A 22,331-nucleotide genomic window follows, 5' to 3' on the forward strand; every position below is an offset into this window, starting at 1 on the left:
TACTGTGCGTGTCTTTCCAACTCTGGGTTCAGTGACAGCACATTGGTGGCTTGGGATCTGCCGTGGCGCGAATATTTATGCCATGGAAATCAGCAAATGCTGCACCTGGGGCCTTGACTTACTGCTCCTCTCTCCCTGAACCTCACCCCCCACCAGTGGTCAAATATTGATCAGCACACCCCTGGCTGCGTGCCCCTGGGGACAAACACCTAGGGGCTCCAGCTGCCCTGAGGGCTGAGGGTTTAGAGCAGTGGCCTTCTTGACACTGACACATGCTATAATGTCACCCACAGTAGGAAACCATCTAGTGAAGCTGGAGGGGGAGGCTGAGCTGCCCTCTGCACACGTGGACTTGCCTGAAGCCATACCACCCACGGCAGTACAGCCATGGGCCCCCTCCAGCTCTTACCTGAGTAACCTTCAGTCTTCTCCATTAGCTCATCGAATCCAAATGATTACAGTCTCTGTTTACTTGGGTAGGATTCTCCCGGCCTAATGGAACCTGTGTAGAGTGTTGTAAGGTTCTAAAAGGTAAGAGCCGCCTTTTCCCATCCAGAGAGAAGGGGCCAGTACTCATGCAGACTCCAAGAAGTGAGAAAACTTTGTGATAAACAGAAAGATGCTGTGCATATGAGATTTGGAAAGTGGGGGGGCGGGGAAGCCACTTACTGAGGTCTGTCCCCCCACCAAGCCCAGATGCACACAGTAAGATGCTTCATTTTCCCCTCACTCACCCAAGGCTTAGAGGGTACTGGTTCTGCACCAGGCAGTTCTAGGCACTGGGAATAGTCGGGAGCCAAGCACGCACTGATCCCTCCCAGAACTCCTACCTATGCGCCCCTGGCCACTCCCGATCCTGGGCAGGGCCTGGGTGGGGAAGGTTGTGGGCTGACACCAGACTACCTGCCTTTGAGTTCAGGGTCCTCCATTAGTGATTTTTCTTAGCCTTGTTGTGCCTATGCTGCAAACCCGCCACGTAGGTGTCATCAACCCCATCGTACAAGGGAGCAAGCTGAGGTAGGACATTGTCTAAGTTTGTTAACTTAGAATGTTTCTCAGAGTCAAGCCCATGCTTGACCATGCAAGTATGTGAGTTAAGTGTGTACCGATGAATAGTCTTAAAACCACTCCATGGCCATACCCCAGTACTAAGATACAGTTTTTTATCCCAACCTCCTGCTAGTAGATATCAGAAGCACATCCTTAACCAAAGTGTGCCACGCACCCCAGCCTTTGTGGAGTGGACTTGGGAGGCCTCCCCCCAGGGCTTAGTGGGAACACTGAGCCCACTTGCAGAAGACCGTTCCAGGGAAGGCTTTTAGGTGATGAGCATTTTGCATAAAGCATGTTAACTAAATCTGGAAAATTCAAAAGTATGGTTTTGGTTCTCAAACATCCTGCTGCAAAGAGCTCAATCTCCCTAGAAAGACTCTGGGTAAATAAAGACACAGTTAATTCTGGTCTCACTCCAACCTGGACCCTGAAGGCCCACTTGGCTACCACGAGCCACCTCCCCAGGGCCAGGAAGGCCTGGATACAGGTCAAGGACAATCTAGACTCCCAGGAACACACAGCTGGAGATGGGGTTCCTCAGCTTTTTAAAGCTCACACCCACTTCTGTGGAAGAAAGAAACAAGCCCTCCTCTTACTTGGAATTTTGAAATCTCAAAATAAATTATACCTGAAAGTCCACCAGAATGTGGTAATTTGAGAACACTCTTGGCACCTTGGGCCCCATCTGTATGCATTGTTAAGTATCACTTTTGGAGGGTGGACAGAGGTTTCTTACAGTGTCAGCTGTAAGGCCAAAGGCAGATCAAAACCAGCAGCTGTCTGCTGTACTGGGGCCACCAGACCCATCTTGGGAGGTCGCCCAGCCCGACACTGGAGCAAGACTGTGGTGTGGCAGGGCACGTCTCCATGGACAGACTATGGAGACAGGACCGTCAGCCACCCGTGTGAACCCCACTCAGATGCTGATCCAGACAAACCAAGTGTAAAGGCACTTCTGAGACCATCCACAGGATGTGATACACTACTAGCTAATTCCAGAAATGGGCTCACCTTGTTGTGAGTGGTATTAGGTATTGAGGTTATGTGAGAAAATATCCCTATTTTTTTAAGAAATACCTACTGAAGTAGGTGTGAAAGTATAGGATATCTGGGATTTGCCTTAAAATATTCAGCAAAAGACAGATGAAGCAAATGGGGCAAAAATCTTGATAATTACTGAATATGGGGAGGGGGTTGTTGTATCGTAATTTAAAAATGTGGGGCACCTGACTGGCTCAGTTGGTGGAGCGTGCAACTCTTGATCTCATGGTTGTAAGTTGGAGCCCCATGTTGGGTGTGGCAATTACTTGAAAATAAAATCAATCAATCGATCGAAATGTAAAACAAAGAACTGATTAATGTAATCACAGAATTCTCCAGTTCCTTGAAGCGATGGGAGACACTTGCTTCGGCCACCTTTTGCAGCAAACGCTTGACATTCACGTACAACAATCACAAGCTGGACTGCAGGTTCGGAAAATGTCACTTCTTCAATTTTACTTCTTGGGGTCCTAGTCCTCAAATCCTTAAAAGGTAGAAAACTCTCAGAAAGAAGGGAAGGAAGGAGGGAGGGATGAAAAGAAAAGGAAAGGAAGAAAGGAGGTAATGCCACTCTTGGGCCTCAGGCAGTGGAGTGGAGCCTGGGCTGCTCTCCAAGGACAGAACTTCCAGGCTTCGCGCGAGGTGCAGTACGTTCCTCTGAGCAAAGGGATTCGAGCTGGCTGCAAGCGTAGCCCCTAAAACAGAGGCTTTTGACTGTGGTCCACAGATCTCCGATCAAGATTTTAAATGTGCATGCACAGTTTTCTAGAGAATATTCGGCCTTCTTTGGATTCTCGCAGGGAGGGATCCATGTCCCCAGAAGTTAAGAGCCACCACTCTTAAATAGAGTTTGAAAGCAAACTGACTGGATTGGAGCTCTGGCCATTGATGGTCATAAGGAAAGATCTTTATTTGGGAACATCTGATATTTTTGGAAAAGCTCCTACTGGATCCAAAACACCCTGACGGACAGTCCCTCTCCAACACCCCCTACGACAAGAGTGGTCCTGGAGACACACGGGCCCATCCTCAGCTGGCTCTGCTTCCACCACCCGCACCTCCCCGCCAGCACAGTCTAACTGACAGGCTGCTCAGACAACGTGACCCCAAAGCAACTTCACAGGCACAGGGAGAGGTGTCCACTCCTAGGCCAAAGCCCCCAGCAGGAGGTACTAACAGCAGACCAGGTGACGGGACGTGTGGACACAAACACCATGTTTATTTTGACTGTGGCCAAAGTCAGGGAGATAGCAGAACCTCAGTGCCCTGAAGGTCCTCCGGGTTCAATGATGGCTCATCGACGGCTGGGGAAGTGCCGGCCCTTTGTGTGATCACCTCGTAATCTCCCGTTGTCCCGATGACACAGCACCCCTCGTTAATGGCTGCCACCCTTCCTCATCCTTTAAATTAGAACAGATTCTCTCTCCCCGAGAATCCTTTATTGCTGAAGCTGTTTGGCGGAAGGACAGCAGCACCTCTCAATTCCAGTTAACTGTGGAGTCCCAAGATGTGGGCCCAGGCCTGTGCAGGACAGGACAGGACAGGACAGTGGTTCTGCTGACGGGCTGTGCACTATTCAATTCCTCTGCCCACCGCCTGTGTAGCCTCCAGCGAGAGGTCTGAAGGGACGTCTGATCGCAGAGATGAGGGCCCACAGGGACGTGAACACCTGCCTTCGGGCCTACGTGAGGACCCACCTCTGACAGCACATGCGTCTCTCTGTGAAGCGCTGTGCTCACTTCAGCGCCGGAGCCTCAGGAAGAACGCGTGTTTACACTCCGTACTTTCCAACGGGTAATATTTATCATAGAAATCTAAGACGTACTCTTCAGTCTTGAATCCAAACTTCTGGTAGAGCAGCATAGCAGGGTTGCTTGCCGAGACGTGAAGGGTCACATCCTTGCCCATGCAGGTCTGCCAAAAGAGTGGAAAAGTACGGGATGAGAATGAAAGCGCCTGAGGGAAAATGAGTAGGTGAGGAAAGGCTGTGAAGTGTAGGTAGGTAGTCATGGCAACTGGGGACAGCAGGGACCTCAGCTGAGGCACTGCAACACGCCACAACAGCTGGTAGCCCGACTGAAACTACGAGACCAAGGGAACGGGTGGCATGCTGGCTGTTTCTGCTCTCTGAAGCCAAGGGCCCGGGGAAAAGTTCATTGTCAACTGGATTATTTTATTTAGAATTCAATTACACTTAAACATATCACACTTATCAATAGCAGGCACTCTGACAATCTCGAGGAAATAGAGAATAAGACAAGAAGTTCTGCTTTTTATTATTTTTTTAAATTTTAGAGAGAGGAACAGTGAGCGGGGGAGAGAGAAAGACAATTTTAAACAGGCTCCACGCTCAGCACGGAGCCCAGCGTGGGCTCCCACAACCCTGGGATCATGACCTGAGCAGAAACCAAGAGTCGGACGCTCAAAAGTCTGAGCCATCCAGGTGCTCCAAGAAGTTCTGCTTTTAAAAACTGGATGTTATCCTGTACTCAAACTTGTAAAAATTCCTTCCGTTCCTAGACTTACTAGAAAGGATGCTACATTATGAGGCTAGATATGAGGTATTAAGACTTTCATTTAGTTATGAGACCTGAAAACCCTGTACAGATGTTCAGAATCCCACAGTCCCCCTCCATCCCTCACAAACCGATGGAATTAGCTTCTCAGAACCGTGATTTCTGTATTCAGCATTGGCCTAATCCTAGGGGGAAAGAGTAATCATCATTCTACTAATACGAGGTAAGTTCTTAAGATTCTTTAATTAGCTACACAGAAGAAAGTACCAAAAGTCATATGAACTAAGAATGTGCTTTCTAATGAGGAAAGCACAGAAATACTGAGGCTGACAGGGTCCTTCAGGTTTTGTAAGCCATGGTTCCCGAGGCCTAGATATAAGAGGCCTCTCAGGTAGACAGCTGCCGTCTTCTCTCTGCTTGATTCACGTTCTGTGCCCTGTGGTGTTACTGTGAGTGTGTAAGATGAATTTCGTGGAGTGACTTTCGTGCACACATGCACAGTGTCACCACAGCATCGAGTACTACTGCCCGACTGAGCAGTGCTGCCTGGGCCCGGGACTCACGGTCTGGCTGAGGGCCAGGACCCGCATGAAAGGACGAATACTCCTCACCTGCCCAGTGAGCGCTCAGTCAGGACTGACTCTGCGCCAGGCCCCCCGCCAGGCACACACGCGGGAAGGCCGCTCCTGCTGGTGATGGGAAAGGCAGTGGTGCAGTGGCCGAGGATGGAAGGGTGAACAGGGTGGAGGTCGTGGCTGTGAGTGGGGTAGGCGGTGGGGTGTGGTATGAAAAACTGAGAGTCTCAGCTGAACACAACACAAGGGAGCACGTGTTAACTGCCAAGTGAAGAGAGAAGAAAGCAACTTCTACAAAATGGTTCTAGGTTTCTGCCGACATTTGGGAAGTATTGAGCAAGTTTCATTAAGAGTTGGAAAAATTGGGGGCACCTGGGTGGCTCAGTCGTTTAAGTGTCTGACTTAATTTCAGCCCAGGTCATGATCTCATGGTTTGTGAGTCTGAACCCTGCATCAGGCTCTGTGCTCACAGCGTGAAGCCTGCTTGGGATTCTCTGTCTCCCACGCCCCTCTCTCTGCCTCCACCGCGCGCTCTCTCTCTCTCTCTCTCTCTCTCTGCCTTTACCCTACTCATGCTGTCTCTCCTTCTCTCTCCCCATAAATAAATAAACTTAAAAAGATTGGAAAAACAACATTTTATCTTCTCCTTCCTCTATTTAAAGGGAATCTTGCCCACATAACACACAATCCTTCATGCCAAATGGTTTCTAAATAAGATTCTGGGGGTGAAAAATCCTTTACGTGTTTTTCTGATGTTAGTATATAAATATATGGTATATTTTCTTCAACAGTGTTACAGATATATCAAAGGATGAATTATAATTTGATATTACAATCAAATCTTAAAAGGTTGATACCAGCTTCTACAGTGATAGTAAAATTAAGAATAATCAGCAATAATAGACTATGTACTACTCATTGATAGAGTTTTGCTAAAATGTTTAAAAATACTTGATAATTTTTGCAACAACTTAGGTGGCATTATGCTCAATGAAACAAGTCAGACAGGGAAAGACAAACACTGTATGATCTCACTTATATATGGAATCTAAAAAACAAACAATAAAAAGCTGAACTCACAGATGCAGACAACAGACTGGTGACTGTCAGAGGTAGAGCTACAGGGTGGGTGAACTAGATGAAGGGGGTCAAAAGATACCCAGTTTACAACACAAGTAAGTCCTGGGGATGTCATGGAGACCATAGTTTACAATACTGTACTGCATATTTGCAAGTTGCTAAGAGAGCAGATCTTAAAAGTTCTCATCCAAGAGGAAAAACGTCTGTAACTGCGTGTATTGACGGGTGGTAACTAGACTTACTGTGGGGAATGTTTCACAATATAGACAAGTATCTATCAGATCATTACGCTGTATGGCTGAAGTGAGTGTGTTCTGTACGTTTATGCTCCCATAAGGAGAAAACCCCTAAAAATCACAGCTCCACTTCCATTCTCAGAGTCGTGGCGATGGTGCTTCTAAGAGCAGCAGCAGTTACCAATATGGGTCATTGTACAAGGGCTTTGGATTCTCACTTTTGGTATTTTCTCATTTTATCTACTATAATGTGTTTACAAACTGGTTTCTTTGAAGATTATTTTACTGAAAGAGAGAAAGGGAGTGCACATGTGCACTGAGTCAGGGGCAGACGGAGAGGGAGAGAAAGAATCTCAAGCAGGCTCCACACTCAGCCTAACGAGCCTGGCATCACGACATGAGCCGAAATCAAGAGTCAGATGCTTAATCAACTGAACCACCCAGGGGCCCCTCAAACTGGTTTCTTTGAAACCTGGGCCTGAATAGTGATCTTATTTTAGAGGGCCAAGGGTTTTCTTTTCTTTTCTTTCTTTCTTTTTTTTTTTTTTTTTTGAGAGAGAGAGAGAGAAAGAGAGAGAGGCAAAGAGAGAGACAGAAGATCCGAAGCAGGCTCTGCACTGACAGCAGTGAGCCCGATGCAGGGCTCGAACTCATGAACTGTGAGATCATGACCTGAGCTGAAGTTGGCTGCTCAACCAACTGAGCCACCCAGGTGCCCAAATAGCGATCTTGTTTTAGAGGGCCAAAGATTCTTATCTGTGTGATGGTCCCTGTCGTTCTTTTACTGGGTTTGCGAGACCACCCATTCTGCTGGGCCGTGCTAGGAAGGCCCAGCTCAGCCCCGTCCCTCCTCAAGTCTTCCAGGGGAGCCCAGACGCCTTACCTGAATCAGATGATAAATCATGAAAGTTGCGATCCCTGCTCTTCTCCACTCAGGATGGACAAACAGAAATGAAATGTAAGCTTCATTGTACTTCACGTCAGGAACCATGAAGCCAAAGGCAATGATAACTTTTTTATAAAGGACAACCACACTGAAGTCTGGATACTGCAGGCACTCAGACAGGTCAATGCCTACAGAGAAGAGTTAATTCGATATTAAAACCATGTGCCTTTTGGAATTAACACATGCCAAGCTGTTTGGTCTACACCTGCATGCTAAAAAAAACCAAAAAACAAAAAACTGAAGACAAAGATATTAGCATAGACATCATACATTCAGATCATAAAAACAAAAGTGTATTTTAGAAAATATCAAAATTAACAGCATCTTTTCCAAGTACACATGTTAAAAGAAGTAGGCAGGATAGGGTGGGTAGCAGAGAGCACCCAGGTTTAGAATGGGATACATCTCTCTGGCTTTGAACTTAGCCACTTCTACAACGTGTGTCAGCTGACGCCTTTCCAAATGTGTGGGCCTCAGCGTCTGCACACTTAGACCTCATATGGTGGGAGCAGAGATCCAGAGAACTCACATTATTGTGTTCCTCACCTCATACAAGTATAATTTATAAGCTCTTTTGTACAAATGCTACATTTGACAATAAAGGGGTTTAAACAAAAAATGATTCCATGCATCATGTATGGAAGGCAACCCAGCATAAGGTCAAGAAATAGTAGATGCTCCCAGGATGCTTTCGGCCTCCATACCGCTCCTAAAAGAACGAGCACAAGTCTGCCACCACGTGCACTGTTACACGATTACCACACAACAAAGAAGACACAGCTCTAATCCTGAGGAAATCTTATCTAACCTCTGGAGGACATGTAATTTTCCTTTACTTTCAAAGCAGTGCAGTAAGGCAGATCCACAAAGAACAGGCTTATATTTAACAATGAAAATGTGCTTCTTTAATTGATGGCTTCGGTTTTCAGAAAGACAATATATTAAGACTGATAAAATGACAAATCGTATTGGGTTTACTCTTATTTTCAAAGTCTGCAATTGGGGTATTTGGCTTTTTAAAAATACCTTTTCGGGAAGCCTAGGTGGCTCGGCTGGCTAAGCGTCTGACTTCGGCTCAGGTCATGATCTCAGTTTGTGGGTTCGAGCCCCACATCAGGCTCTGTGCTGACAGCGTGAGCCTGCTTGGGATTCTAGCTCTCCCAGTCCCGCTCATGTTTTCCTCTCTCAAAATAAATAAACTCAAGGAAAAACAAAAAAAACAAAAACAAAAAAACCCCTTTTGGCTGTACTAACACTCTCCAAGTAACAGCTAAGTAAACAAAATTACAGAATTATTAAGCAAAAAATAAAAAATGTCCAAACATGTCCAAACTACCAGCCTGTATACCACGGGTAGACATTACCTGGTATCTAAACATATGTAGAAGCAAAATAGGATGAATCTTTTACTCTGGCACTGAGAAACATACAAAAACACTGTTTATTACTTTAATTGCTGGCTCCTTCTTGAACTTAGGAAGAAAGAGGTGTTCATATTTTACTCTTTCCATGAGAGTAGAGACAAACTAAATGAAATCGTGAGTAAAGGTTTTAGAGTCACACAGCATGCACTAATTTAAAAAAAATTACTAACGTGAACTAGACAGAAAACTGATCTGCCTAGTTTGGGAGGGGGAACATACCAGGCCAGAAAAACTCCTGACACATAGAGTTTATTGTTGGGATGTGATTTGGCCGGACGTAGCAGTAATCAAGAGGTGCGTCAGCTTCCGGGGTCCAATGAGGGTCACTCCTATGCAGGTGGGAGCGAATCTGTGACAGGAGCTGCAGTTTGGGTGGCTTTGTTTCATAATCACGCCTCCAAGAAGGGAAGAACAAGATTCAAGAAAAGAACAAATTCAAGTCAAGAAAAATACCCAGTATTATTCCTAGCCAACTGATTCACATAAACTCTTCAATCTGCTACTTTATATGGCAGAGAGCTTGATAAGAGCTACGATACTTTTCTGGCATGAAATTTAAAATTTGCTCTGTTAACATACATCAGACCAAACCCCTCTATACCGACCAGGAAGCCTGCTTGTGCTGGAGCCTGAACAAACAGAGTGAGGAAACAAACAGCAGCCTGACTCAACCCTGAAAGCTCCAGCCCAGGACACAGCCCAGGGAGGGATGGTCCAGCTCTGCCAGGGCCGCTGGGGCAGGCTCTCACACTGCTTCTCACGGGGCCGGTCTGGGATGGCAGTGCTGGGCAAGGAGGATCCTGGGACTCTGGGGCCATTGTGGCGATCAAGACAACACACTTTCTCAGGACAGCACTGGGGGGCCCTAGCCAGCTCGGCTTCCACAGCACTGCCTAAACAAGAAGACTCATCATCACCCCAGATACAAGCCCAAGTGAGGCATCTCTCCCATGTTCTCATTTTACAGACTACTAAATATACGCAACTTTAAAATTTAAAAGAAACACAATGAAATACAATCTCACAGTGTTAACTTGTTCTTGCTTTTTACACTTCTGTCAAACGACCATCCTTTCTGCAAAAAAACGTACAGTTCAAATAAGCCAAGGATCAGACTGCACGCGGAGTCCGTGCCGACGCCTGCTTACAGGGTTGGTCTTGACTCACTCTAACAGGGGACCAGGGCGGAGAAGCCACAAATGTCATTCCTCACAACACACTCGACATCACAGCTCTTCCCCACGTACCTGATGTAAGGTTTCAAGATACGAGAGGTGTAAGGGCTGACGATACTCTGGTCCACAGCCATATTTTCTGATCCCACCAAACGATACAGAAACTTAGTGGTCTGGTGCCGAAACCCTTTCCTGGATGGCAAGGCAGTCTAGGAGAAAGGAACCCCAGTGATGTAAAAATAGCCACTCAAAAGACTGTTTTAACTTATCAGATAATTAGTACTTAGGACATTGCTTTGTGTTAGAAAGTAGGTCTTTTTGTATTATTTCTTTGGAGAGCTCAAGTTTCAGCACAAACCTCATAGGTACCTTTGCATAAAACTAGATATGAAAAACTAGGGCCGTTTGTAACAGTTTAAAATCTAAATAATTTAAAAAAAATTTAAGTTACTTAAAAAAAATTTTAAGTCATTTAAGTGAGTGAAATGCAGGACTGAGCACTGGATTTACAGCTTCCGCAAGTTTCATTTCACCTGATAACACAACCAACTCAGTCATCAGATACTAACCTGCACTAGCGTCAACTGGGTGACAGACACGTGGGTCACACTGTAGGAGCAGTCTGTTATCCACAGAGCGGTAGGGGCCAATTACTGCTGCCCCTGTGTATGGATTCATTAAAAGATGACTCGGGACGCTGGGTGGCTCAGTCAGTTGAGCGTCTGACTTCGGCTCAGGTCATGGTCTCATGGTTTATGAGTTAGAGCCCCACGTTGGGCTCTGTGCTGACAGCTCAAAGCCTGGAGCCTGCTTCCAATTCTGCATCTCCCCCCCTTTCTGTCGCTCCCCTCCTCACACTCTCTCAAAAATAAACATTAAAAAAAAATTAAGAAGTAAATAAATAAAATATGCCTCTATTCCAATGAGTAAATTTGATAAGAGTAGGACTGATGTAGATTAGCATTCCTAAGATAAATCAAGACAGCAGAGAAGCCCCGCCAGGGGTTGAATGAGAAGGTGGTCTGCATTTCTTAGGTGAGTGTCCTAACAGAACAGGTGGGTTTCACACTGGGAGCCCGACTGGAGATGTCTGTTTCCGGGAGTGCTGCCCCAGGGCCCTCAGTCGTGTAGTAACAGAACATGCGCAATTAGGGTTTTACAGCAAAGAGCCCAGATGGAAGATTAAAAGGCACACTTATAAAGTGGTTTGCCAAGGGCTGGACGAAGTTTAGAAACCTGAGTTGTTTTTGGAGAGTCAGTTTGCTCTTTAGCTTAGAAAATAACTTTCTTGGAAGGAGAGCAAGAATTTCTTCTTTGTAATTTCTCTTATTACTATCCCAAACTGGACACCAAAACTTTGAAAGGATGACTTTGAAATTCTTCCAGCACTTTCAAATAAGTCTGGGAGGGCAATTCAGAGCTATGGCATGTAGTGTCCAAACACGGCCTCAACACTTCCTCCTGTACCTGTGGGGTGCTGTGGCTCCTCATGTCAAACAGCAGAGTCTGTTCCCTCCCCTTGAATGAGGGTGGGCCTGTGACAGGCCTTGACCAATTACCAAGTGCAGAAGTAACATTCTGCGACCCTGAGCCCAGGCCCTAAGAGGACAGGAAGCTTCTACTTTCTCTCTCTTTGCGTCCAGCAGCCATGGTGTCCAGGCTGGACCACTGAATGCGTAGAGGCCACATGGAGACCAGCCCGGAGGAAGGCCATCCTGGTCATTCCAAACCTGATCCAGCTTCCTGTTGAAGGCAGCCACGTGAGTGACCTCAGCCTTCAGCACACAGGGTAGAACCACCACCCAGTTGAGCCCAGTCAACCCAGAGAATCAGAAGAAATATTAAATATTGTTTTAAGCCTCTAAGTCTTAGAATGACTTGCTGTGCAGCAACAGATGACTGAAATACCAGTCACCGAACCACTGGCCCATGAGAGACGATCTGGTTAATGTTTCGGGGTCAGTTTTGTGGAACTCCACAGATGTTACCCAGTACTCCAACTTCTTGCCATCTCTGCTTTCACCCTAGTCTAGACCACCTTCAACTTCTGCCTGGATCACTACCACTGCTTCCTATTGGTTTCTCTGCTGCAACTCTCAGCCTTTATCACCCACGTTCCACACAGAGCCAGGAGCTTCTTTTAAAAACAAGTAAATTCACTTCCCTTGGTCAAAATTCCTATTTGGCCTTCCCTTGCAATTCAAAGTTCTTACCTGGGACTTACAGGATCTGTCCTGTTACCTCGGCAACCCCACCTCCCACCCACTTCCTCTGCCATCACTATGTTCCAGCCCATCACACCAAACTACCTGCTGCCTGAGGGCCTGCCCCTGGGCCTTCTGCCCTGAACCCCCTTCAGCCTGCCTCCTCCTTAGTGGACCAGGACTGGGCCAAGTGCTACTTCCACCACAAGACTGTCCTTAAGCACCCATCCAACGTGCTACCACTGCCTTCTGCTCTTCCCCTCCACCGCAACACCCGCCTTGCAGGAAATGATCCCGTTTAGTGAGTTAGTCCTGTCATCTCCCCGCTCCATAGGGTGGGCACCTTCTGCCCTAATTTGCTGCGGTGTCCCCAGCTAGAAGAGTGCCTGGCACACATGAAGTATTCAACTTAGGTTTGCTGAATGACAAAATGGTGGGGAAAGAAGCATGCCAAAGTCAAATAAGTTTGGAAAATGTTAAATGAGTTTCTTCAAACTTCTAGTTCTAAATAAAAGGAGCACTAGATGGGCTGCTGTGTTCCTTCCCATCTGTCTTGAAAGATGCCACAAAAGTGAGAGGGAGGACGGAACACAAAGGCTGTGAGAAACCCCAGGGAGGGACCAAAGGTGGCCGGGTCCACGTGAGGCGGCAAAGGCCAGCCCAGAGCACAGAAAGGCTCCGCACCACAGGTGGGGAGGGGGAGCTTCCGAGTTAGGCCACTTCCTCTTGCAAGGTCTGCTCTGGGTGGACCTCGGCCAATCAACTTTGCCAGCAAGTGTCAGCTGGAGGGGTCACATCAGGACACTGCTGGAGCCTCAAACTTGCTAACAGGGTGTCAAGCCAGGAACCAGGCTTTTGCTCTTCCCTTCAGGTGTTTATACCAGCAAAGGCATCTGGTGACACCAAGAGAATATTCTTTCACAGGGGGAAAAAAAACCAAGATATGTCAACAAAGAGTGTAAATGAAAAGAAAGCAAAGTAAACCAACTGCACTGGAAACAGCAGAATTAATTTACCAGACAGCCAAGAATTTTCAAAAAGCAAATAAACAGTCATCAGGGAAATGCAAACCCAAACTACAACGGGATACCACTTGACTTCCACAAAGATGGCTACAATCAAAAAGAGTAACAGTGCCTCAGTGGCTTAGCTGACTGAGTGTCCAATTCTTGATTTCAGCTCGGGTCATGATCTCGCGGCTGGTGAGTTCAGATCCACGTTGGGTCCTGTGCTGACAGTGCGGAGCCGGCTTGGGATTCTCTCCCTCTCCCTCTGCCCCTCCCCAGCTCTCTCTCTCTCAAAATGAATAAAATAAACTCAAAACAAAAAATCCAAAAAACAAAAGGTGGAAACAACCCAAGTGTCCATCAACTGATGAGTGGATAAACAAAATGTGGTACGCCTATACAATGGGGTATTAAGTAGCCATAAAAGGGAATGACATGTTAATCTATACTACAACATGGACAAATCTTAAAAACATGCTGTGAAAGAATGCAGTCAGAAAAGACTATGTATTATGGGGTTCCATTTATGCGAAATGTCCAAAATAAGTAAATCTACAGAAGCTGGGAGCTGGGGGGGGGGGGGGGGGGGGGGCAGTAATACTGATGAAAATGCTCTAAAATTCATTATGATGATGGTTATCCAACTCTGTGAATATAGCAGAAACCACCAAATTGTACACTTTAAATGGGATCGTATGGTATATGAATTGTATCTCAATAAGGTCGTTTAAAAAAAAACAACATAATAAATGGACTCCAGGGTAATAAACCTAGAAACAGGAATGAGTGTAGTTATGATGGATCTCTTACTCCTTACTGGACATTAAATGCATGACCACTGAAACAAAGCACTCAGTGAATGAGTAAGGGACAGATTGAGGATCTCTTCACAAAGGCAAAGGAAGAGAGAAAGGAAAGAATTAATGTGTCGACATCCATATTAGGAGTCCAGAAAAGGAGGAATATATTTAAAGAAGCAATGATAGAGGCACCTGGGTGGCTCAGTCAGTTAACCATCCAACTCTTGATTGCGGCTCAGGTCATGATCTCACAGTTTGTGAGATCAAGCCCCACAAAGGGCTCCACAATGGGTGTGCAGCCTGCTTAAGATTCTCTCTCTCTCTCTCTCTCTCTCTCTCTCTCTCTCTTTCTCTCCCCCTCGTGCATGTGTTCTCTCTCTCTCTCTCTCTCTCTCAAAATAAATAAATAGACATTAAAAAAAAAAACACAAGACACAATGATAAGGACTTTCCCAGATGGGGGGCACCTTGCTGGCTCAGTTGGCAGAGCATATGACTCTTGATCTCAGGGTCATGAGTTCAAGCCCCACGCTGGGCATGGAGCCTACTTTTAAAAAAATCAGAATTTCCCAGATTAAAGAATCATGTAAGAAGACTTCTGGTTTCCTGTCCAGCATAAAAGGAGAATGGAAGCTGTCAATACATTCTAACAAGAGGTTAAACAAACTGAAAATCGACAACTCTTCTTGGATCCATCAGAGAATTGAGATCACAGGGCACACTACTCCCCCCAAAACTGGAAAGACAAACACGTGCATACAGAGAATCATAACTTAGCAGAGTAGAAACCTCCAGGAACCAGTGCCCAGTAGGAAAACTTAATGAGCAACAAGCAAAGTGCTGGAGACACAATGTGGAAACCTCTGAGAGACAAAACTCTGGGTGGGGGATGCACATTTTTGTGACTTTTACCTCCAGGAGCTCTACCAGGTTCTCGTGGTAGGGATCAAAGAAAAATCCCCTCAAGCTTCCGGCAGGGAAAAAGCAGCCGTTCTGAAAATACTTCAGAGTACTTCGTCTTCTTAACAAGGCCTGCACTCAAGAGAAAGTATTTTACCAGAGCCTAACCTACTGGGTTTCATCAGAGCCTAACCAACTTGTGGAAAGGGAATTGCCCATCTCCAGCTCCCGCCAGTTATTCCATGCAGCCTGTGTCGGTCACAGCCCAGAGGCACGTGTTCACTAACAGACTGAGAACTAATCTTAGGACCACAGAAGGCTCACCACCATACCACCAAAGGCCTACTTTCCACAGTTCCTTTTCCCCAGTAGGTTATATGTGGCTTTCAACTAAAAATTACAAGGCATATTAAAAGGCAAAAAAAAACCCCACACTCTAGGGGCACCTGGTTGGCTCAATTGGTTGAGTGTCCGACTCCTGATTTTGGTTCAGGCCACGATCTCACAGTTTGTGGGACTGAGCTGTGAAGGGCTCTGTGCTGACAGTGCAGAGCCTGCTTGGGATTCTCTCTCCCTCTCTCTCTGCCCCTACCCAATTTGCACATTTGCGCGCACACACTCTCTCTCAATAAATAAACATTAAAAAAAAAAAAAAAAAAAAACATCCAAAAACACAGTCTAAAAGAGAGAAAGCATCAGAACCACTCAGACAAGGCAGACATGTTGGAATTATTAGACTGGGAATTTAAAACAACTATGATTAGTATGTTAAGGGCTCTAATAGACAAAGCAGACAACACATAAGAACAGACAGACAATTTAAGCAGAGAGAAGGAAATTCTAAAAAGAATCAAGAAGAAATGCTAGGGATCAAAAATGTTGTAAGAGAAATGAAGAATCACCTTTGTGGGCTCTTTAGTAGACTGGACATGGCTGAAGAAAGAACTTCTGAGCTCAAGAATATGTCAAGAGGAACTTCCAAAATTGAAAAATAAAGATAAAAGAAGACTAAAAAACCCAGAACAGAACATCCAAAACTGTGTTACAGGGACAAAAGGTATAAAATACACATAATAGGAATACCAGAAAGAAAAGAGAGAAAGGAACAGAAGAAATATTTGAAGCAATAATGACTGAGAATTTCCCAAATTAATCAAGACACCACACCAAAAAGCACAAATCCAGGAAGCTAGAGAACAAGAGGAGGATAAATGTCAAGATCAAACTGCTTAAAAGCATAAAGTTGAACAAAAATCTAAATGCTCACACTAATGCTTCAGTGAAGCTCAATTTTCTTTTTTTAATTTTAGAGAGAGGGCACGTGCAAGCGAGAGAGAGAGAGAGAGAGAGAGAGGGGCAGAGGGAGGAAGAACCTTAAACAGGCTCCACTCTCAGCACAGAGTGAGACACAGGACTCAATCCCACCACCCTGGGATCATGACCTGAGCCAAAATCAAGATTTGGAGGCTCAACCAACTGAGCGATCCAGGCACCCCAGTGAAGCTCCACTTTAAAGTAATCTGTTTGGGGTGCCTGGGTGGCTCAGTCAGTTAAGCATCTGACTTCAGCTCAGGTCATGATTTTGCAGTTCATGAGTTCGAGCCTGGCATCGGGCCCTGTGCTGACAACTCAAGAGCCTGGAGCCTGCTTCAGATTCTGTGTCTCCCTCTCTCTGCTTCTCCCTCACTTGTGCTGTTTCTCTTGAAAATAAATAAAACATTAAAAAAAAATTTTTTTTTAAGTAACCTTTTCACTCTCTTCGGAAACCTCCTCTCCTCCCTTCTTAGCTTTTGTTTTGGGAACCCGGTACCATGCTGAAGACATGACAAACAAGGCTGGCAGCACAGACACAATTCCTGACAAAACAGGCTAGATCCTGTATTTCCCTATAGAACCCCCAGACCCTTCCTCCTGGCAGGCTTGCAGTTTTGAAGGCCTTAGCCTGCTGTAACCTCCTTTGCCTGGCAAAGCAATAAATCTACTGTTTCTTTTTATCCCAAACTCTTGTGTTGTCTTGTGTTGTACTGGGCTCTGAAGCAGAGGTTACTGGTTTTTGACAGCATATTAGCATATAAGACACCTGTGACTGAAGGAGAAGTACACGATAAATGAGATTAAAAAAAAAATACTTTAAATGCGCAAATAAAATTAAAGATCAGAAACAAAGACAAAATTCTGAAAGCTTCCAAGATATGAGAGAATAAAACAGGAGACCACCTACAAAGAAAGAAGAATGAGACAAACAGTGAGGCTCTCAGGAGTAATAATTTCAAAATGTTGAAAGAAAAAACAAAATTACAATTTTATATCCAGCTACGCTATCATTTAAATTCAAGAGTGAAATGAAGCTATTCTTAGGCATACAGGTATTCAAAATTAAACTCAAAAAGACCAGATTTTTAAAAACTGTTAGAGGAAGTAGTCTAGCAAAAAATTAACCTAGGAAGAAATGATAGGAAGAAAGGGTGAATAAATAATTTAGTGAGGTTTACCATTGTTTAAACAACACAAAAGAAAAAAGACAGATAAGAGCACACAAAAATATTCTGTTTGAAGGGAAGACCACATGATAATATTAAAAAATTAAGAGAAAAAATAGATGTCCTAAGTTAGAACCTACAAAAAATAAAAATTGAGCATATAACTTTCTTTATAGCAAAGAATCAACATAATATACTTTCTCTGACAACACATATTTGATTAGAAATTAAATCAATTACTAAAAGATACCTTAAAAATTTCTATATATGTAAAAAGTAAACAAACCAAGAAACAAACTGTTGTGTTACAGAGGAAATAATGAGAAAAATTACAAAATGCTTAGTACTGATTGATAATAAACTCCCATCACTTCATGAGTCACAGCTAAAGCAGTATTGTAGGGATATTTATAGCTATGACTACATTTATCAGAAAACAAGAAAGAGTATGGGTTGAACAAATGCATTTAGAGCTGCTCCTTGTGTAGCTGCATTAAAACGGTACTAAAGTTCCAGGTTAAGATGGGGGATTAAATGCACAATTTTACTCCCTCCCCAAACCCACTAAACCTACAGAATCAGCCTTCTAAAAAAGGGAGAGAAGCATACAAAAATAGGAAGATCAGGGGAAAAAAAACATCTGGGAAGCAGATGGATAAATACTAACTGCTTTAAAGCCCAAACTCCCAAGCTGGCTTTGGGTTAGGTGTGAACCAGCCCAATCTGTACCACAGTACCCTCGTAAAACCCAGTGGCAGCACCAGACTCCTCTGGAGCTGGGAATAAATGGGGTACTTAGTAGAAGGAGCAGGTAAAAGTTGTGTGCACAGCAGTTCGATTCCCAAATCTTCAATCCCCTGCTGCCAGGTGGCTGCCTCCCCACAGAAGTCTGGAGGTCCCATCTCTAGAGAAGGTGTAACCAGCGCTCTGGAGGGACAGCTCATCTAGCACGAAGGTGGGAGTACAAGTTGAAGGCTAAGGTCCCTCTTCCTCTAAGTGGTAACCAGGATTTTGAGACTGGGAGACTGACTAGCCAGGGGGAAAGACCTCAAGGAAGAGATGTTGGGGGGTCCTTGTCAAAGGATGCTCCTAGATAATGGGTCTGTACACAGAATCTCAGGTTCGGCCTCATTTTCTCTCACAAAGGGAAAGCACTGCTTCTGGTATTGAAGTTGTCTCTCAGCCTGCCCCAACACTAGCTTGGAATTTTGGCTTTAAGTTCAAGGCCTTTCAGACATGTAAGGTCTCTGATTTTACTTCCCAGGCAGCTTTCCTCAGGAAGTCACTAAGAATATGCTCCACTAAAACAAGGGACTAAAATTACAGCATGGCAAAGATGAGGCACAGGAAACGGTAAGATTCAAAACAGAAGAAGGGCAAAGGAGTCTCCAGTGAAGGGACAGCCCAGGACCACTACTGGGTGACAGGTGTCACTCAAGGGGCAGCTACAGAGGCTATCATAAGTCTCTGCTGCACTGCACCATCTTTTATTTACTCATTTTTATCAGTTTATTTTATTCTTTTCACCATAAATGTACTCTTCAGGGGCACTTGGGTGGTGGCTCAGTGGATTAAGTGGCCAACTCTTGATTTCAGCTCAGGTCATGATCTCATGGTTCATGAGTTCGAGCCCTGAGTTGGGCTCCTGAGTTGGAGCCCTGTCAGTTGGCGCTGACAGTGTGGAGCCTACTTGGGATTCTCTCTCTCCCTCTCTGTCCCTCCCCCACTCATACTCATTCTCTCTCTCAAAATAAACAAATAAACTTTAAAAAAATAAGTACTCTTTAATCCCCATCCCCTATTTCACCCATTGCCCCACCCACCTCCCATCTGGTAACCATCAGTTTGTTCTCTATAGTTAAGAGTCTGTTGGTTGGTTTTATCTTTTTTCCCCCTCACTTGTTTGTTTTGTTTCTTAAATCCCACATGAGTGAAATCATATAGTATTTGTCTTTCTCTGACTGACTTATTTTGCTTAGCATAATACACTCTAGTTCCATCCATATTGTTGCAAATGGCAAGATTTCATTTTTTTATGGCTGATATTCCATTGTGTGTATATACATATATGTATATATATATATACATACACACACACCCCATCTTCTTTATCCATTCATCTATCGATGGACATGGGCCGCTTCCATAGTTTGGCTGTTGTAAATAATGCTGCAATAAACATAGGGGTGCATGTATCCCTTTGAATTCATGTATTTGTATTTTCTGGGTAAACACCAAACAATGTGATTACTGGATCGTAGGGTACACTGGACCATCTATAAAACCTAAGGAACTGTAGCCCAGAATATCACTGGTGCTCAGCTTGGCTTCACCATGTACTCTGAGACTCCTCTACAACCTCCATGCCCACTCCATGGATCAGTTGAGGACACATGCCCCACAAACAACTGCTCGGACCTCCTACAAGCTGGAAGGAACCACATCAGTCCAGACGCAGGAAACAGAGGGCCCCACTGTCCCTGCCCAGATTTCTGCCACACTGAGTGTTATACACTGCAGCCCTGCCTGAGGCTCAGACTGTGGTAAGCCTTACACTCCCCAGAACTGCCTAATGACCTTGAACACTGACTTCTCTACAAAGGGGTCATGGAACCTGAAGCCAGAATGTGACTGTGGGAGCTTCCTGGGGCTGCCATATCAATGGCTTGTCACAAACGAGATGGCTAAAATAACAAACTTATTCTTCCACAGTTCTAGAGGCCAGAAGTCAGAAATCAAGGTGTTAGCAGGGCCATGCTCTCTCTGAATATTCTAGGGAAGAATCTGTTCCACACTTTCTCTTACCGTCTGGTGTTGCCAGCATTCATTGGTATCCCTTACTTGTGGACACATCGCTCTGCCTCAGTCATCACATGGTGATCTCCCTGTGTCTGTTTCTATGCCTCTTCTCTTCTTCTAAGGATACCAGTCATATTGTGTTAAGTACCTACCCTGTTCCAGTATGACCTCATCTTAACTAATTACATCTACAAAGGCCCTATTTCCAAACAAGTTCACATTCATGGGTACAAGGGGTTAAAACTTCAATATATCCTTTTGGGGAACACAATTCAATCTTTAACAATGACCCAGAGAGATTGCTTAGCTTATTCTCTCCTGGAAGCCTTCATCTAATAGTGGCAATTTCTTACACAGCTAGATTTGTGCCTCCTACTTAGTTTTTTAAAAACTAAAAGTGACATAAAAAACTCAGAGTGGCTCCCTCTTAGGGGGAGGGAGTAGGCAGTACACAGAACTTCCAAGGTGCTTGTGTGCTCAGTTTCTTTCTTTCTTTCTTTCTTTCTTTCTTTCTTTCTTTCTTTCTTTGCTAATGTTCTGTTTCTTAACCCAAGAGACAGATACAAAAGTATTTATTTAAATTAACCCATAAACTATAACATGTCCTATGTATTCTTCTGTAGCTACAGGTCACATGTCATAATTTAAAAAATTAAGTACAGGGATTAAAAAGACAAACCCACAAGAACAAAGAACAGGCGAACAGGTGACTGCAGTCCAAGCACAGGAGTAAGTGGTAAACACCTGAGATGAGAGAGCCAGAACTTAAGGCAGCAGTGAAGACAGGCCAGGAGCAGGATGATATACACGCAGAGCCTCAGGAAAGGCAACAAGGCATCGATCAGGTCCTGCTAACACTGAGACTGGGCAAGAAGACTCCGGACTGAGAGTCTCTCTACCTAAGAGGTTGAAGCCTCCAACTACACCCCCAATGCCCACATCCAGAAATGATCTTTCCCTCCATGGGCAGAAGACCAGAGTGTCTGGAGAGGCTTGGGAAAGACTCTGGACACCAGAGCACCTGGCCAAGCCAAGATGGGACTGAAAACAGGGAGACTCAGGGAAGTTTTCCAGCTGAATGGTAGGCTCCTGGACCACCCCATTCACCTCTAGGGTGTAGGCAGGCAGGTTACTACTTCCCAGGTAAGATGCAAAATAGGAAAAAAAAAAAATTAAGGGATCCACCTAGAGTAGGGGTTGTCAGCAAACTATCCCACAGGCCAGATCCAGCCTGTTTTAGTAAATAATGTGTTACTGGGACACAGCCATGCCCATCCATTATATCTTGCTTTCACACAACAGCAGAGTTGAGTAGTTGCAACTCAGACTGTGTGGCCTGCAAAGCCAAAACCATTTACTGTCTGACCCTTTACAGAAGGCCTGCCAACCCCTAGTATACAGGGTTCAATATCCAAATAATAGATGTGTTCCAAAAAGACAGAACAGAGATGGGGTGCTTGAGTGACTCAATCGGTTGAGCGACCGGCTCCTGATTTTGGCTCAGGTCATGATCTCATGGTTTGTGAGATCCAGCTCCATGTTGGGCTCTGTACTGATAGAGTGAGGCCTGCTTGAGATTCTCTCTCTCCCTCTCTCTGCCCCTCCCCTGCTCCCACCATCAAAATAAATAAATAAACATTTAAGAGAGAGAGAGAGAGAGAAAATAGAATATAGGAAATTAAGATGTTCCAGAGCTCTAGGAGAGTTTCAAATTGAAAGAGCCCACACACCACATGCCCAACACAGTGGAAGAAAAAGCCCCACACACGGTACCTCATAGAATAAAATCGCAACACCAGCAATATCAGCCCACTAGTTTCCAAAGAAGACAGAAAACGTGCAAATAATCTTATTTGGCAATTATTTAATCCTATTTAGCAATTCACGGGCAGAGATATAAGAATGTAATCAGAAACATATAAATAAAAGATGCGATTTCACTTTACAGCCATCAGACCAGCAAAACTAGTTAAAGGCTGTTTAGGAGCAAGTGCTAACAAAGACTCAGGGAAATCAGACCTGTCATTCCTGCTCTGGGAAGGCGCATTCTCGAAGTTCTGAGTGGAATTGACCATTCCCAGGAGCACTCACAGAC

At 44.9% G+C, this 22,331-nt stretch overlaps 1 protein-coding gene across 2 annotated transcripts in view; it reads right to left on the minus strand.

Moving 5' to 3' along the window:
• Window positions 1-2,392: 2,392 nt before the first annotated feature.
• Window positions 2,393-22,331, minus strand: part of KAT14 (lysine acetyltransferase 14) — a 36,915-nt gene continuing 16,976 nt past the window's right edge. Inside the window, exons 7-11 of one of the 2 annotated variants that reach the window (XR_014137427.1) lie at window positions 10,119-10,255; window positions 9,091-9,266; window positions 7,385-7,575; window positions 2,961-4,008; window positions 2,393-2,930 (exon numbers count right to left, since the gene is read on the minus strand). Coding sequence is in view for 1 of the 2 variants with exons in the window: in XM_081795312.1 (XP_081651438.1) it covers window positions 3,835-4,008; window positions 7,385-7,575; window positions 9,091-9,266; window positions 10,119-10,255 (678 nt within the window). In the remaining variant the exon portion in view is untranslated. Of the gene's footprint in view, window positions 4,009-7,384; window positions 7,576-9,090; window positions 9,267-10,118; window positions 10,256-22,331 lie in introns of both variants that reach the window. The other variant, XM_081795312.1, reaches the window with a different exon arrangement.

The sequence above is a fragment of the Panthera onca genome, chromosome A3 (genome assembly GCF_046562875.1).
Source record: "Panthera onca isolate mPanOnc1 chromosome A3, mPanOnc1 haplotype 2, whole genome shotgun sequence".
NCBI classification, from domain to species: Eukaryota; Metazoa; Chordata; class Mammalia; order Carnivora; family Felidae; genus Panthera; species Panthera onca.